At 43.9% G+C, this 12,850-nt stretch overlaps 5 protein-coding genes across 5 annotated transcripts; 2 read left to right on the forward strand and 3 right to left on the reverse strand.

Annotated features, from left to right (window-relative positions):
- Positions 1–481: 481 nt before the first annotated feature.
- On the forward strand, positions 482–2,040 carry O0I10_004087 (uncharacterized protein; the record flags this gene model as incomplete). Its single annotated transcript, XM_058484152.1, has 2 exons — positions 482–979; positions 1,066–2,040. 2 exons carry the CDS (start codon positions 482–484, stop codon positions 2,038–2,040), a joined length of 1,473 nt encoding a protein of 490 aa, XP_058345140.1.
- Positions 2,041–2,295: 255 nt separating this feature from the next.
- On the reverse strand, positions 2,296–6,967 carry O0I10_004088 (uncharacterized protein; the record flags this gene model as incomplete). Its single annotated transcript, XM_058484153.1, has 11 exons — positions 2,296–2,473; positions 2,554–3,071; positions 3,143–3,337; positions 3,407–3,487; positions 3,675–4,070; positions 4,132–4,311; positions 4,369–4,623; positions 4,703–5,812; positions 5,876–6,343; positions 6,397–6,873; positions 6,953–6,967. 11 exons carry the CDS (start codon positions 6,965–6,967, stop codon positions 2,296–2,298), a joined length of 3,873 nt encoding a protein of 1,290 aa, XP_058345141.1.
- Positions 6,968–7,145: 178 nt separating this feature from the next.
- Positions 7,146–8,932, reverse strand: O0I10_004089 (phosphate:H+ symporter; the record flags this gene model as incomplete). Its single annotated transcript, XM_058484154.1, has 4 exons — positions 7,146–7,456; positions 7,528–8,340; positions 8,415–8,600; positions 8,665–8,932. 4 exons carry the CDS (start codon positions 8,930–8,932, stop codon positions 7,146–7,148), a joined length of 1,578 nt encoding a protein of 525 aa, XP_058345142.1.
- Positions 8,933–10,110: 1,178 nt separating this feature from the next.
- On the forward strand, positions 10,111–11,301 carry O0I10_004090 (uncharacterized protein; the record flags this gene model as incomplete). Its single annotated transcript, XM_058484155.1, has 8 exons — positions 10,111–10,221; positions 10,290–10,321; positions 10,390–10,447; positions 10,513–10,659; positions 10,716–10,743; positions 10,792–10,840; positions 10,904–11,060; positions 11,116–11,301. 8 exons carry the CDS (start codon positions 10,111–10,113, stop codon positions 11,299–11,301), a joined length of 768 nt encoding a protein of 255 aa, XP_058345143.1.
- Positions 11,302–11,602: 301 nt separating this feature from the next.
- Positions 11,603–12,298, reverse strand: O0I10_004091 (uncharacterized protein; the record flags this gene model as incomplete). Its single annotated transcript, XM_058484156.1, has 3 exons — positions 11,603–11,861; positions 11,933–12,159; positions 12,236–12,298. The coding sequence occupies 3 exons, from the start codon at positions 12,296–12,298 to the stop codon at positions 11,603–11,605; spliced, it is 549 nt and encodes a 182-aa protein (XP_058345144.1).
- Between the last annotated feature and the right edge of the window lie 552 nt (positions 12,299–12,850).

Here is a 12,850-nt window from a genome sequence, read left to right on the forward strand (position 1 = left end):
CCGCGCGCAACAAATTGCAGCAAGGTTTAAGCTGGTTTTCTAGAGATGCGCATATGATGCATGAAGGGAAAAAGTGGTGGGCGATATGAATCCATAAGAGGCTTTGTTTATCTGTTTCAGATGTGGGAAGCCGTTTGATCAGGCGAAGTTTCTGTTTTCTCTCTTTGCCCTTCCCCCCACTCATTCACACACCCCCTCTTTCATCGTGTGCCATGCTAACTTATCGTCGGCTGCTGCTGCAATATGCTGATGAGTGGCGTAAGACGACAATAGTCAATACCTTGTGCCTTTTTACTTTTGCGTTTGCTACCGGTACTGCACTACAATAAGCCACCTGATACAATACCCCCTTGCATCCTTGCATAGGTTCTCCGTGTCGCTGCTTTATTGCCCTTTCTCTTTTCTCATTGCATTTAAAGCACCACACCACCTAGCATAGCTTCATTATTCTGCTTTCTTTTCCTATTTCTCTTTTCTTTACATGACTGACTTGCAAGCACATCCCACACCATCACCTGTAACTGGAATGGATTGGCTTAATCGTGCCACTAGTGTTGTTCGTACCTCGTCTGACAGCCTTGATGCCGACAAGCATTCTATCTCAGTTGCCAACGATTATTATTTGCAGCCTTTTTCATCTTCTTACAACTGCAACATGTCAACAGTGGCATCTGCCATGGATGATCCATCCACTATTACAAGCAACACGTCTACTACTACTACTACTACCACCACCATGACAACCCCGTCTCAACAACAACAAAAGCCATCCACTTCCACCACCTCATTGGATGATACTACTACCACTACTACTACATCAAGCACGACCAACTCTGATGGCAAGCCGCCCTACTCATATGCAACCTTGATCCGCTACGCAATTCAAAGCAGCCCTGATAAGAAGCTGACATTGAGCCAAATCTATCAATGGGTACTAGAGCGTTATCCTTACTACAATACAGCTGGTGCGGGATGGAAAGTATGTGTATCACAAAGAAGGAGATGATGGGTGGCCCATGACCACTGTACCCTTTTGTGTGCAAACCTTCTAACTTTCTTTTTTAGAACTCCATACGCCACAATCTTTCTCTCAACAAAAGCTTTGTTCGTGTGCCTCGGCCGGTTAATGAACCTGGAAAAGGATCTTATTGGACCGTTGATTATGCTGCCTCTGAAACAGAACGCCGTTCCACTCGTGGAAAGACTAGATCTTCACGCTCTGATAGTGATCCTACTCCTTATCCCCACCACAACCATCATCATTATCGTCCCCATTTACAAGTATCATCCGCATCTAGCATGAACATAGCAGCTGCAGCTGCAGCAGCTGCTGGAGCTTCGCCATCATGGATGTCATCTGCCACCAACACTGCTACCGATACTACTCGTTACCAGCGGTCACTTTCCACATCAGATGCCAGTTTATATTATCAACCCTTCAACTATTATGGTTATCAGCAGCAGCAGCAGCAACAACAATACATGCCACCTGCACCAAGCCAACAAAGACCCACATCCGCTTATGGCTTTGCACCTGCACGTAGTTACAGCTACCAATATCCTAACAAGGGATCCTTTTATGGCGTATACAATGACCACCACCACCACCACCATCAACAATCGGTTCCTTATCATCAAGCTGACATGAGCACATTAAACCATACTACTCCTACAACTACCATGTACCAACAACACCCTCTTCAAGGCATGTACAATAATGCTGCTGTTGCTACCACAAGCACCACCACCACCCCAACCACCCCAACGGCTACCGATCCAACTTCTTCCATGCCAGTGATTTCCACGCCACCCCTCTCGGATCGTTCATCGGTGACAACAAATGGTGTTCTTGATTATTCATCGGCTAACTTTTCATCCACGCCTTCCCTTGTAACAAGTCCACATTTATCGGTTCAAGAACCATCACAGCAGCCCATCGAATGTGGTACGGATGGAAGCAAACGCACTTTGGAAGATACTTGCTCTGATGATTTACCTGTAACACCAGTGCCTGCTAAACGTCATCGTCGGCCGTCATAAAATTGTAGACAAAGACAATATCAGAGAATGAAAAAGAGACCAAAAAAAGGAAAACCACCACCACCACCATTATCATTATCATTATCATCCTCATCATCTCATGTAATACCCCTTGTTCCCATCCCATAGTCATACTTGTTTCCTTACACTTAATCTTTTTCCCTCTGTCATCATTCCCACTTTTTTGTTGTTGTATCAATTGCTCGCTTCTTTTTGTTGTATGCGTATATAAATGGTTATAAAAATGTAAATCAATCACTCGTTTATTGACCAATTTACAACTGCATTGGCTTTTTTCGCCCAATCTTGCAAGAGACATACAAAACCCCATCCCTCTGCACTCTCCCGTTTCTCGAAAAGATCCAAAGCGTTATGTCCTTTGTTTTTGGGCAAGTTGAGCATGTAATCGGTGGTGACGATAATGACTTTTGATCTATAGAGAGAGATTGTGGAGGATGGATGAGTCATACATTTCATGCCATACATACATACATGCATCAAACGACTACTTACCGTGCTCTCGAAATGGCTACGTTCCATCGTTTGAAATCGAGGAGAAAATCAATCTTGTTGCCACCCACATCATTAAAGGCAAAGCAAGCAATCACCAACTCAGATTCCTGCCCTTGCATCTTTTCCACGGTATCCACGGTCACCTGGTCTTTTGATGCTATTGCCCATTGTTCAAGTTGATGCTCCACAGCGACGCGTTGACGATGATGGGGTGTGACAATCATCACGTGCGGCTTTTTGCTGGTGGCAGTTGACTCCACCCGTGTTGTAAGATGAGCATGAACAAGCTTGGCAATGACTTTTGCTTCCACTTCTTCTTCAGTTTCCTCCTCGTCATCATTGTCATCCATGCTGATTTTTACAAGCGAGATTGATTTCTTGGGATCCAATGCAGCCTGAAGTTGTGATACGTTGCCCATCTTTAACTTTTGCCAATCATGCTGCAAGATGCGTTTTGGATAATGTGCCGCTAAATCGTCGCCGTAGACTTGTTTGAAAAACGAATTCAATTCCTCGTTCTATATTTAACCACATCACAATCAGCCCCATCACATCATGATCACCCTATGCAAAAAAGTAGATTGCTTACCATACGCCAATTATCTTTGAGTTGGATGGTGTTACGACCAAAGTCATGGGTGGTGCCTTTTCTCAAGAGAAATTCTTGGGGTGGGATAGCCTTGTTATCCTCAGTACGCATAAGACATTGCTGAATGGATCCAAATAACAAAAGATCGGTGGCCGGTAATTTCGGGTACTTGTTGTGTAGGATCGGGCCGAGTTGCTAAAATGCAATAAAGAAGGGGGTGTGAGCCAAGAGAAAGAAATGCCATTCTGGGAATATTGAATATACCATGTGATCCCCGGCGATGATCAAACGCCCTTGCTTTTGGTTAAGACAGTCAACAGCGACTGCAGCATCTGATACAAGCAACTGCAATAAATGATGTCAGTACTTTTTTTTGTACCTGGATAATACTCACCCCCTTAAACAACCCCCTTCACACACACACACACACACACATGTAAAGGCCACCCCCTTTCAACAACCCAACCCAACCCACCACCACCCCCTGAACCTGGGTAAGTAGGGTGTCCTTTTCCTTTTTCGAGACACTAACCTGTGAGCTTTCATCAATGATCATCATGCTGCATCCGCGCCATGTTCTCCATTCGTTCTTGACCTTGTACCAATCCCATACGGTGCCGCCTACGACCAATGGGCCCTTTTGTGTGTTGTTGATGCACTTTTTCAATTCCTTCGCCTTGCATTGTATCATTTCATTGTCGTTGACCTCGTGAGAATCGTCAGACCCTTTCATGCTGATGATAGTAAATGAATCTGTACAAGAATGTCGTTGTCGTACGGTGGCTATCCGCTTCAATAGATTCATAATTGCATGTCGAGTGAATGCTGTAACACCAATGATGAACCGATCCTTGCTGGATGTTTCCTTGAAGAGATGCATAATGTACCAGTTGATGAACAATGCTAAGAATTCAGTCTTTCCAGATCCCTGGGATATACATACGTATGCATGAGATGTGTGTGTGTATGATTTTATCATTGGCACTTACGGGTGGACCCCAAACGATTTGAAGACGCTTCTGGATGATCTGTGCAGAGATATCTTTTTGTGATGGTGACATGGCGAAATCATCTCTAAGGCGTAAAGCAGTTGCTCGTGCATCCGAAGACACAGCATCCTCATTATCCAATAGTGTATCAGCCCATGCATTGGGATCCGTAACAAGTTGCTAATAATGCCCTACATAAGCCCTTCTTGTACATACATAATGTTTGATGAAACTAACCTCGAATGTGCTGTTCTCACGCTGATCAATTTCTGACATGGCTTCAAGGATTTTATCCGTATTGAAATCAACATAGCGCTTGTAGAGACGATAGTATTGAAGCTTTTCCAACTTGGGTGATCCGGTATAGCCTTCCAATACAACACTCAAGCCGTCGTCTGACACCGAATTCACATTCACAGAGTTGATGCCGTACTTGAAGAACATCTTGTCGCGGAATGCAAGATCCGGGAACTTTGCCGCTTGCATCATTCCCTAAAACATACACATACGTGCATAATAAAGTTAACTATTACCACCCTACACAACACTTGCCAATGTGAAAAAAAGTTACCTCACGATCATCACACACTAGAATGTATTCCCTCATGGTGTTTTTGGAAAGGCTGTCGGTCAATATCTTGATAGGCACACGTCCTTCAGGGATAGCCTTGAACCAGCATAAGAACTGCTTGTTGTCGGGCTTCTTTGGGGTAGGTTTGGGGATGATCTCATAATCCATAAACTGCAATTTGATCCCGTGATTGCCCGAAGAAGAGGTTTTGGCAAGATCCAAAAGTCGTGAAGAACGCACATTGTTGCAGCCTGAAAGACATTCCATAATCTTGAAAAATGCAAGGCGACCAAATGTGCTAGATCGAAAGTGCTGAGTCTTGGGCCATATGAAAGGTGCATTCTCGATGCAGTAGATCTCGTCTCCTGTAATATCCTCATAGTAATACGCAAGGTCTCGATACTTGGCGACAATGGCACGCAACATGTCAGCTTGCTCCATGAGAAGATCATCAATGACGGTGTCGCTTGTTGCTGTGTGCCATTCCTGATACAGGTCATCATCACTTTTTGGCTCATGATCCGGTGCCATCCAACGCGCCATACTCTTGAGTGAATAAAATCCAGGAACACCCAATGCCACATTTTCACGTACAAGCTGCTCAACGTCAACAAGGAGAGGTGCAAGTACTTTGTGCTCCAAACTTGCAGGGAAATCGGCAATACCAGGAATAGCAAGCATTTTGGAATCTTGGAAAAGAGCCAATAAGCAATCCATTGCTTTCTGAACAATATCCTGATCCACAACAGCATCCTCCTCATCAGTCGTATCCATTGTCGTTACGCGAAGGCAGCATTTTTGAATCTGATCCTTGGCTTGATTGGAGGAAACAAATATGGTGCAACGGGATTCCTTGGCTTCCATGAAAGAGAGCACCTTGGCAAGGTCTTGTACCATCTTTGCATCCAATTCAATGAATCGTGAATAGGAACGTGCGGCTGCTGGCACATGAAAAGATGCCTCGAGGTCCTCACACCAAGTGCTTGATTGGAAGTCGTATACGCAAATGACATAGGCACACACGCGAGAATACATTGGATCCACCATAAGACTCATGAAGATGTCATGATCGTTTGACTTGGCTAGTGTAACAATGGGGTTGCCACGAAACTAGAAAAATGCTTCCCTTGTCAACTCACTTGGTATCCCCGATGCTAAGAAATGCTTGCCTACCTGTGGTTTCTGGGTTTGATAAGCAAGTGCATAATCCGAATATTCTGTTTCAGATGCCATGAATGATGGAACAGCCCTTTCCCTCTTCTCTTGGATAGTCAATGATGAAAGCTGGCCAACAAGATCTTCAATGTCACTAATGTCGTCGGGTGGTGACAATGTCTTCAAGCGGTCTTCAGTAAGATAGGGCACGGCTCCAGGGGTCCCATAAGCATCTTCACGACAAATGTTGACAAACTCGCAATTCTTGCACTTGGAATTGAATAGCCAATGAAGTTGCTTATCCTGCACAATGTCGGGTAACTCTCGCGTGTAAAATAGCTCGATCTTGGGCAACAAGAGGTCCACACGAAACATTTCAGGTTCATTGCTGAATGGTAAAAGCACACCGCCGATAGCATCGATACGAATATTGCGGACGTCTTTGACAATGTAGCCGAGCAGATAAGCATAGGATGCAACTTGAAACTATATATAAAGATGAGTCTTCTTAAACACTCTTTATCATGTTCTTATAGTACCTGATGTGATGTATTCATGGCTTTTGATGATTTGGCATCCACAATACAAATCCGTTTGCCGGTGCTGGATGAAGTATCCTTGTGAACGAACAAGAAATCCGGTATGAAACGACCCAGATGATACGCGTTTCCTGCTTCCTCTTGATAAAACTTGGATGGCATCTCGAAGGTCAGCTGGTATAAGACTTGGCCAGGTTGTGCATCGCGTAAAGCTTGTTTGCTCATGCTGGGTGGTGTATGGGTATGATCCACAAGCTTTGCTCCAAAGCTCTCTGCCACTTGTTCCTCAAACTGATATCCACGCTGAAAGTGTGCTTCTTTCAATAGACCCACAGTCGTCGCCGTCGCACCTGATGCAGCACTCGATTTGGACGCGACAAGCTTGACATGCTTCTCACACCGATGGTGATAACTCTTGGCTAGCTTTGACACGGCAAGCTTGGGAATGGCTGCTACTCGATCGTTTGGCTCCTCCACCTGTGAGTAGTATACAAGATAGACAATACGATAAGAGAAGGACAATGACTCAATCAAGAACAGGCATGCTACACATTACTTTGTCAAGTGTCATTTCAAAGAAAGAGAGGCAAGAGCGGCGGTGCACAAAGAAGCTGCATATCGTTCCCAAGGAGATTGGTCTTTTGTGAAACAGCAAGCAAGCAGTGATAAAATGGGCACACAGATAGATGGATGATAAATAGCGAGTGTGTATGTATATTATTAACAAGGATACTATAAAGATGATTGCTTTATGATGGACCAGCCATTGTATGCTTCTTTTCTTCTTCCACGGGATGTACTGGGGGCACATAGTCTTCTTCAAAGACTGATAAATCAAGACCCTTTGACTCGGGAATCCAAAGAATAGTAACAACCAGGCCTAGGAACATGATACCAGCAAAGATGCCCAAGGTTTCAGGCAAAAAGGCATGCTTACCAGGTTCACCTCCATAGTCAACCAAGACATTGAATGCAAAGGACGCCAAGATGGCACCAGCCTTGCCAGAAGCAGCTGAAATGCCATGTGCGGATGCACGCACCTTGGTAGGAAATACCTCCCCTATTAGACAAAGAAACGCAAGATGAGCAAATAGAAAAAAAAGGACATCGTTAAAAGAAAAGGATGCTTACCAGGAATAATAAATGTGGTACTATTGGCACCAAAGTTCTGGAAGAGTTGTGCAAGTGTGAAGATAACGATAAAGGCAGGCATGGCATGATCACGCAAAGGATAATAAGCAGCAGCAAGGATGACAAAGAGGATGGTACACATGGCAAAGCCCATGATTTGGATAGGACGACGACCCCAACGTTCGATGAAAATGACTGTAAGATAATAACCAGGAACCGCACCTAGCACGGTGATGATGATTTGGCCAATGGTGTTGTACCATAAAGTTTCAAAGGGAGTGGCCTTTTTGGAGAATCCAATGGCTTCAAGGATATAAGAATTGTTGAGACCAAGACCATAAAATGCAATGTCGAGCAAGAACCATGAGAGCGATGTACCAAGGAGGACCTTGAAATGCTTCCATTGACCAAAGTAGGCTCTGAATTCAGCCCAATGGCTACGCTCCTTGAGATCCACCTTGGTATACTGTTGGGTAAGTTCTTCAGAGACGACTTGACCTTTGGCAGCAGCAGCAGCTTCCACATCACGCTGCACATCAAGAGCATAACGTGGTGACTCGGGCATCGTAAAACGTAAATACACAGTGGCAACAGCAGGGACAGCACCAAGACCCACACAAATACGCCATACGTAATCCAGGTTGAAGACATCAGCATTGACAGCTCCCTTAAAGGCTGCAAGCACAATGAGGGTCACAATGGCAGCTGCAAGCTGGCCAATACCTTGCATAGAAAAGATCAAGGCCATCATCATGCCACGACGTCCAGTGCTACTCCATTCGGAAACAACAGTGGCGCTCATGGGATAATCACCTATTTACAAAAGTGACTTTTTTAGTTTACATTCATCATGGTTGATCTTGTATACAATGTATACACGTACATACCTCCAATACCAATACCAAGAATAAGACGCCATAGACCAAGGAAACCAATCGCTGATACACCACGTACAGCAGAAGAGGACGTGGCACAGTTGATGGTACCAATGATAATAATCAACAACTCAAAACCATAGATCTTACGACCCACAATGTCACCAAGGAAACCGAAAAGAAGCTGGCCGATCAACACTATACATGATGAAAATGAGTGATCTTGTGGCTATCTTTGATGATGACTATCAGAGAAACTTACCTCCTACAGATGCCATGCCTTTGACAACGCCTTCGATATCGGAGGGCATCTTGTTGTTGGATTGGGAATAATAGACATAGCCCAACATGGGAGTGACCAAGTTGATAATAAAGATATCATAGGAATCGGTAAAGAAACCAGCACCCGAAGTCAAAATGGTGCGCACCGTAAACCAGTTGAACTTGCTACCAACACCATCATCGAGCGCTTCAAGGCTCTTGAGTTTCCTCTCCGCCGATGATACGGATTGTTGCTCCAAGTGAGACATAGGGTGGCCTTGTATGTGTGTGTGTGTGAAAAAGGGTTGACACTAAAAGGTACAAGATAAAGAAATGTACCTTTTTTATCCTTTTTTTTATATGGCCTTGAGCTGATGTCTCGTGCGGGAGGATGAGAGATTTCAGAGGAGCGAAGCTGGAATTGACGGTGTACAGACCATGTCGAACCGCCAATCACATTGCCCTTCATTGTCGCGTGTACTGCTTGTCCATTGTATTTCACTTTTACGGGTAAATTTGAGTTTTTGCAACACCGGTTTCACTGATTCGCTTACTTTATTTTACCTAATCTGAGTAAAATTCACCTTGAATCAAGCCCAACTATTTCTACACGTGTACTCCATTAGATCATAAAACAGTCAGATCTCTCTCTCCTCCTCCTCCTCCTACTACGTAGTAGCTTAGCTTGATGATCAGACGACATCACCTGGTTTGTGCAGCGTGTATGTATACATGAACGTTTCAAATGGGTATGATGAGGGTTCAAAGTTCAAAGAAGCATCATAAGCCGTTACTGCTGCAGCATGCAATCGGCAGGGACAACAAAAAAAGAAGCCGTTTTTCATTATTAAGTATCACTTTAAGCATGCAGCAGTAGCAAGGGGGAGCGAAGCGTAGGATGAGACCCCCTTCCCCGATCATGCATAGAAACATTTCACGTACATACGGCGAATGAAACACGATCCGTGCTTATCATTATTAAAGCATGCACAGCCCCACCCATTAGGAAGATCATTCTGTTCACGTGATTTTGGATCAAGACTTGGTCAAGTAGACATACATCATAAAGCATTGATTATCTTTTCGAGTCCCACACGATTTGCACTTGCGCCATATTGAATGTGAAATGGTCGAAGATGTATGCGAAAAGGAAAATGGGGGGATATTGTACTGAGATGCCCAACTTTCAGCCATGCTATAAGGAAGAGGAATGGTAAAGAAACTTCCTAGTAGCTATCTCCCAATCTCAAACCAGGGGAAGAGATGTACGTTTATAGGATAAGATACGAGATGATGAAGGAAGCAGGAGTAGTATGGGGAGCGATTGATCGAGTAGTAACCATGTCTACCACGACGTATTCATCAAGTGATAAAGACGCATCATGCGCAGGACTGACAATGAGGAATTTCCTTGTGCCACAACGACACCCTTTTCTTTTGCACAAAAATGGTCGCTTCAGCCAACGACATTACCATCCACCGCCTCCTTATCCAATGCGAGCACCAATTGAACAATGTGAACGAGTGGTCAGATGGCGATAAAAGCAAATATGCATTGGTCAGTCATTGGACTCTTGCTCTTACAACATACCTGTGTCTCTCATGCGTGTCGTTTTATTTATCCAGTACATTCGATACTTGCAACAATCCAATAGCAGGTACATTGAGCTCATCCATAGCAGCAAGGAGTGTTATTGTCATGCTCACAGTGTGTATTACTACATAGTCCTCGCTATGCAGAACGTATCCAAAGACTTACAGATCGCTTAAAGCAACAAGATATGGTATGTGATGGATGCGGGTGGGTGGGAGTTGGTCTGCCTATGATAATGACCTCTCTATGGAGCAGCATGTCGATACCAATAAGGGTGTGATGGAAATGCAAGCAACAAAACAACTCGTATTGGATGGTTTGAAACGACTTCAACAACCTGATGAACCTGAATGGTTACAACAACTTAAAGCAATGCCAGAGGAAGAGGAGGAGCCTATCAAGGTAAAACCAATCCATTGCCCGTGGTCTAGAATCCATCTAATGTGTCGATTTTAAAGCAGCAAAGTGAACGCGACAAGGGTCTAGGTATGTTGTCAGTTTATTCATCGGCATGATTTTTAACTCTGCAACTAGATACGCGTCGAGAAGAACAACAGGAGGATCATTTGCGAAGACGGCGACGGTAAGATGGGGGATAGGAATGGAATCTGTATAGGTATATACTCATGGCTACTACCTGGATTAGGTCCACAACCCGTGAACAAGAGACATCCAATATTGAGAACGTTTTACAGCATCATCGACAAATGCATGATGAACTTACTGGGGACTTAAGTCGCATGGCAGCACAACTCAAGCTCAATAGCCAATCATTTGGTGATACTTTGGCCAAAGATGACAAGGTAAGCAATGACATGACGGGGTATTCCCTAAATGCCCTATTGACGGGTCCTTTAGGTATTACAAGATGCTCAACAAGCTGTTGCCAACAACTTGGATCGGCTACGCAAGGAGAGAAAGAGATTGGATGAGCACTATTCAAAATCTTGGGGGACTAGTTTTATGACGATGGGTGTTGTACTCTTTGTTTGCATTGTATTCTTTTTAGTTTTCTTTACCATTAAATTCCTCCCAAAAGCTTAATATACAACATTTCAACACACACACACACGCACACAAAACGATATGGTTTGCTAAATTCGCTCATCACATTGATATCCCATTAAAAAGTGTGGTTGGTGGGGGGTTGGGGAAGAAGAAGAAGGGTGATGCAAGATGAGCTTCAGCGACAGTTTGGGGGAGAGAGAGAAAAAAGGGGGGTGGGGTGGGTTGTGTCGATTGGATTTGATGGGAGCTCAAACGAGAGATAGAGAGATAGCGAACGAGCAAGCAAGCAAGCGGTATATTGGGAAAAAAAAGAGCAAGGAGAGAAAGGGAACGTCCATTATCGAGCATCTTGGACATCATAAAAACTCTTGAGATATTCCTCTGCCTCCTTGTATTCATCCTTGACTTGTGGTAAGAGCTTCTTGATCCGGTCAAGGGCATCGGCTTCTTCCAGAGACGCACCAACCTCATCCTGTCGATTACCAATATTCTGAATCTTTTCACATGTGGCCTTGACCTTCTTTAAACCAATAGCAGCCGAACTTCCTTTGAGAAAATGTCCAAGGCGAGAAAGCTCTGAAAGATCATCCTTTTCTCTATAGACAATGCATTATTATCTCTCTTTCTCTCTCTCTCCTTTTTGTTCCCATCTTTAAGCCGTACTTACAATGCTGCATCCATATCTTTGAATGTTGCTTCAGCTTGTTCAAAATAGTTGAGGACAATGCTGTAAGAGAACTCGTGATCTTCCTCGTCATCCATATCCAGCAATTGTTCAAATGTGCTCATATCAATAAGCTCATCAGGATCCACAGCCTTGGGTTCAGTATCTTGTTCCTGTTCATGGGTAGTGGTAGTAGTCTTGTCTTGTGTGGTTGCCTTGGTTTCGGTGGACTATGGCTTTGTGTTCGTGGAAACGCGTGATGACCAGAAGATGGCAACGGGCCCTTCTCGAGACCCCAATGCTTACCTTTTCGTCCTTCAATTCCTGTTTCTCAACAGTCTTATCTTCAGCTTTAGGACTTGTCGACATTGTTGCAATGTAAAAAGGTCAAAGGGAGAAAGAAAAAAAGAAAACCACGAGGAAGGAGAGAAAAGTTGGAACAACTGCAGAAAAAAAAAGCTGCGTTTAGTATACGCGGAGGCAACCCAGACACAGCAAGCACGCACACACACACACACGCCAGTCAGAAACCGGCGTTTTAAAGTCTATGGTTATGACGCACTTTTGTAACATCCAACAACCATTCTTGTTCTTTTCCCTTTCTATAGCATTGATGATGATACCATACGATTCATTAAAAATGCACTTGATCTTATCCTTCGCTATATCATTCACAACAATTGTAGATGTTTTATGAACCCTTCATTATTGAAAGTAACCTACATATCGGATATTGGATAGGAATCCATCATCCGCCGTCAAGATAGTCTGTTTCTGATCCCAAAAAAATGAATGATGAGAACCTTATCCTTCTCGGCCATCTTGACCCCTTAATAAGCCCATCATGTTATCTGATGTACTCGACCCATTCATTGTGATTATCCATTATAAAGGTTTTCATATCTATAGTGTCGTCTTGGT

This window comes from Lichtheimia ornata (genome assembly GCF_029851405.1).
Source record: "Lichtheimia ornata isolate CBS 291.66 chromosome Unknown scaffold00014, whole genome shotgun sequence".
NCBI classification, from domain to species: Eukaryota; Fungi; Mucoromycota; class Mucoromycetes; order Mucorales; family Lichtheimiaceae; genus Lichtheimia; species Lichtheimia ornata.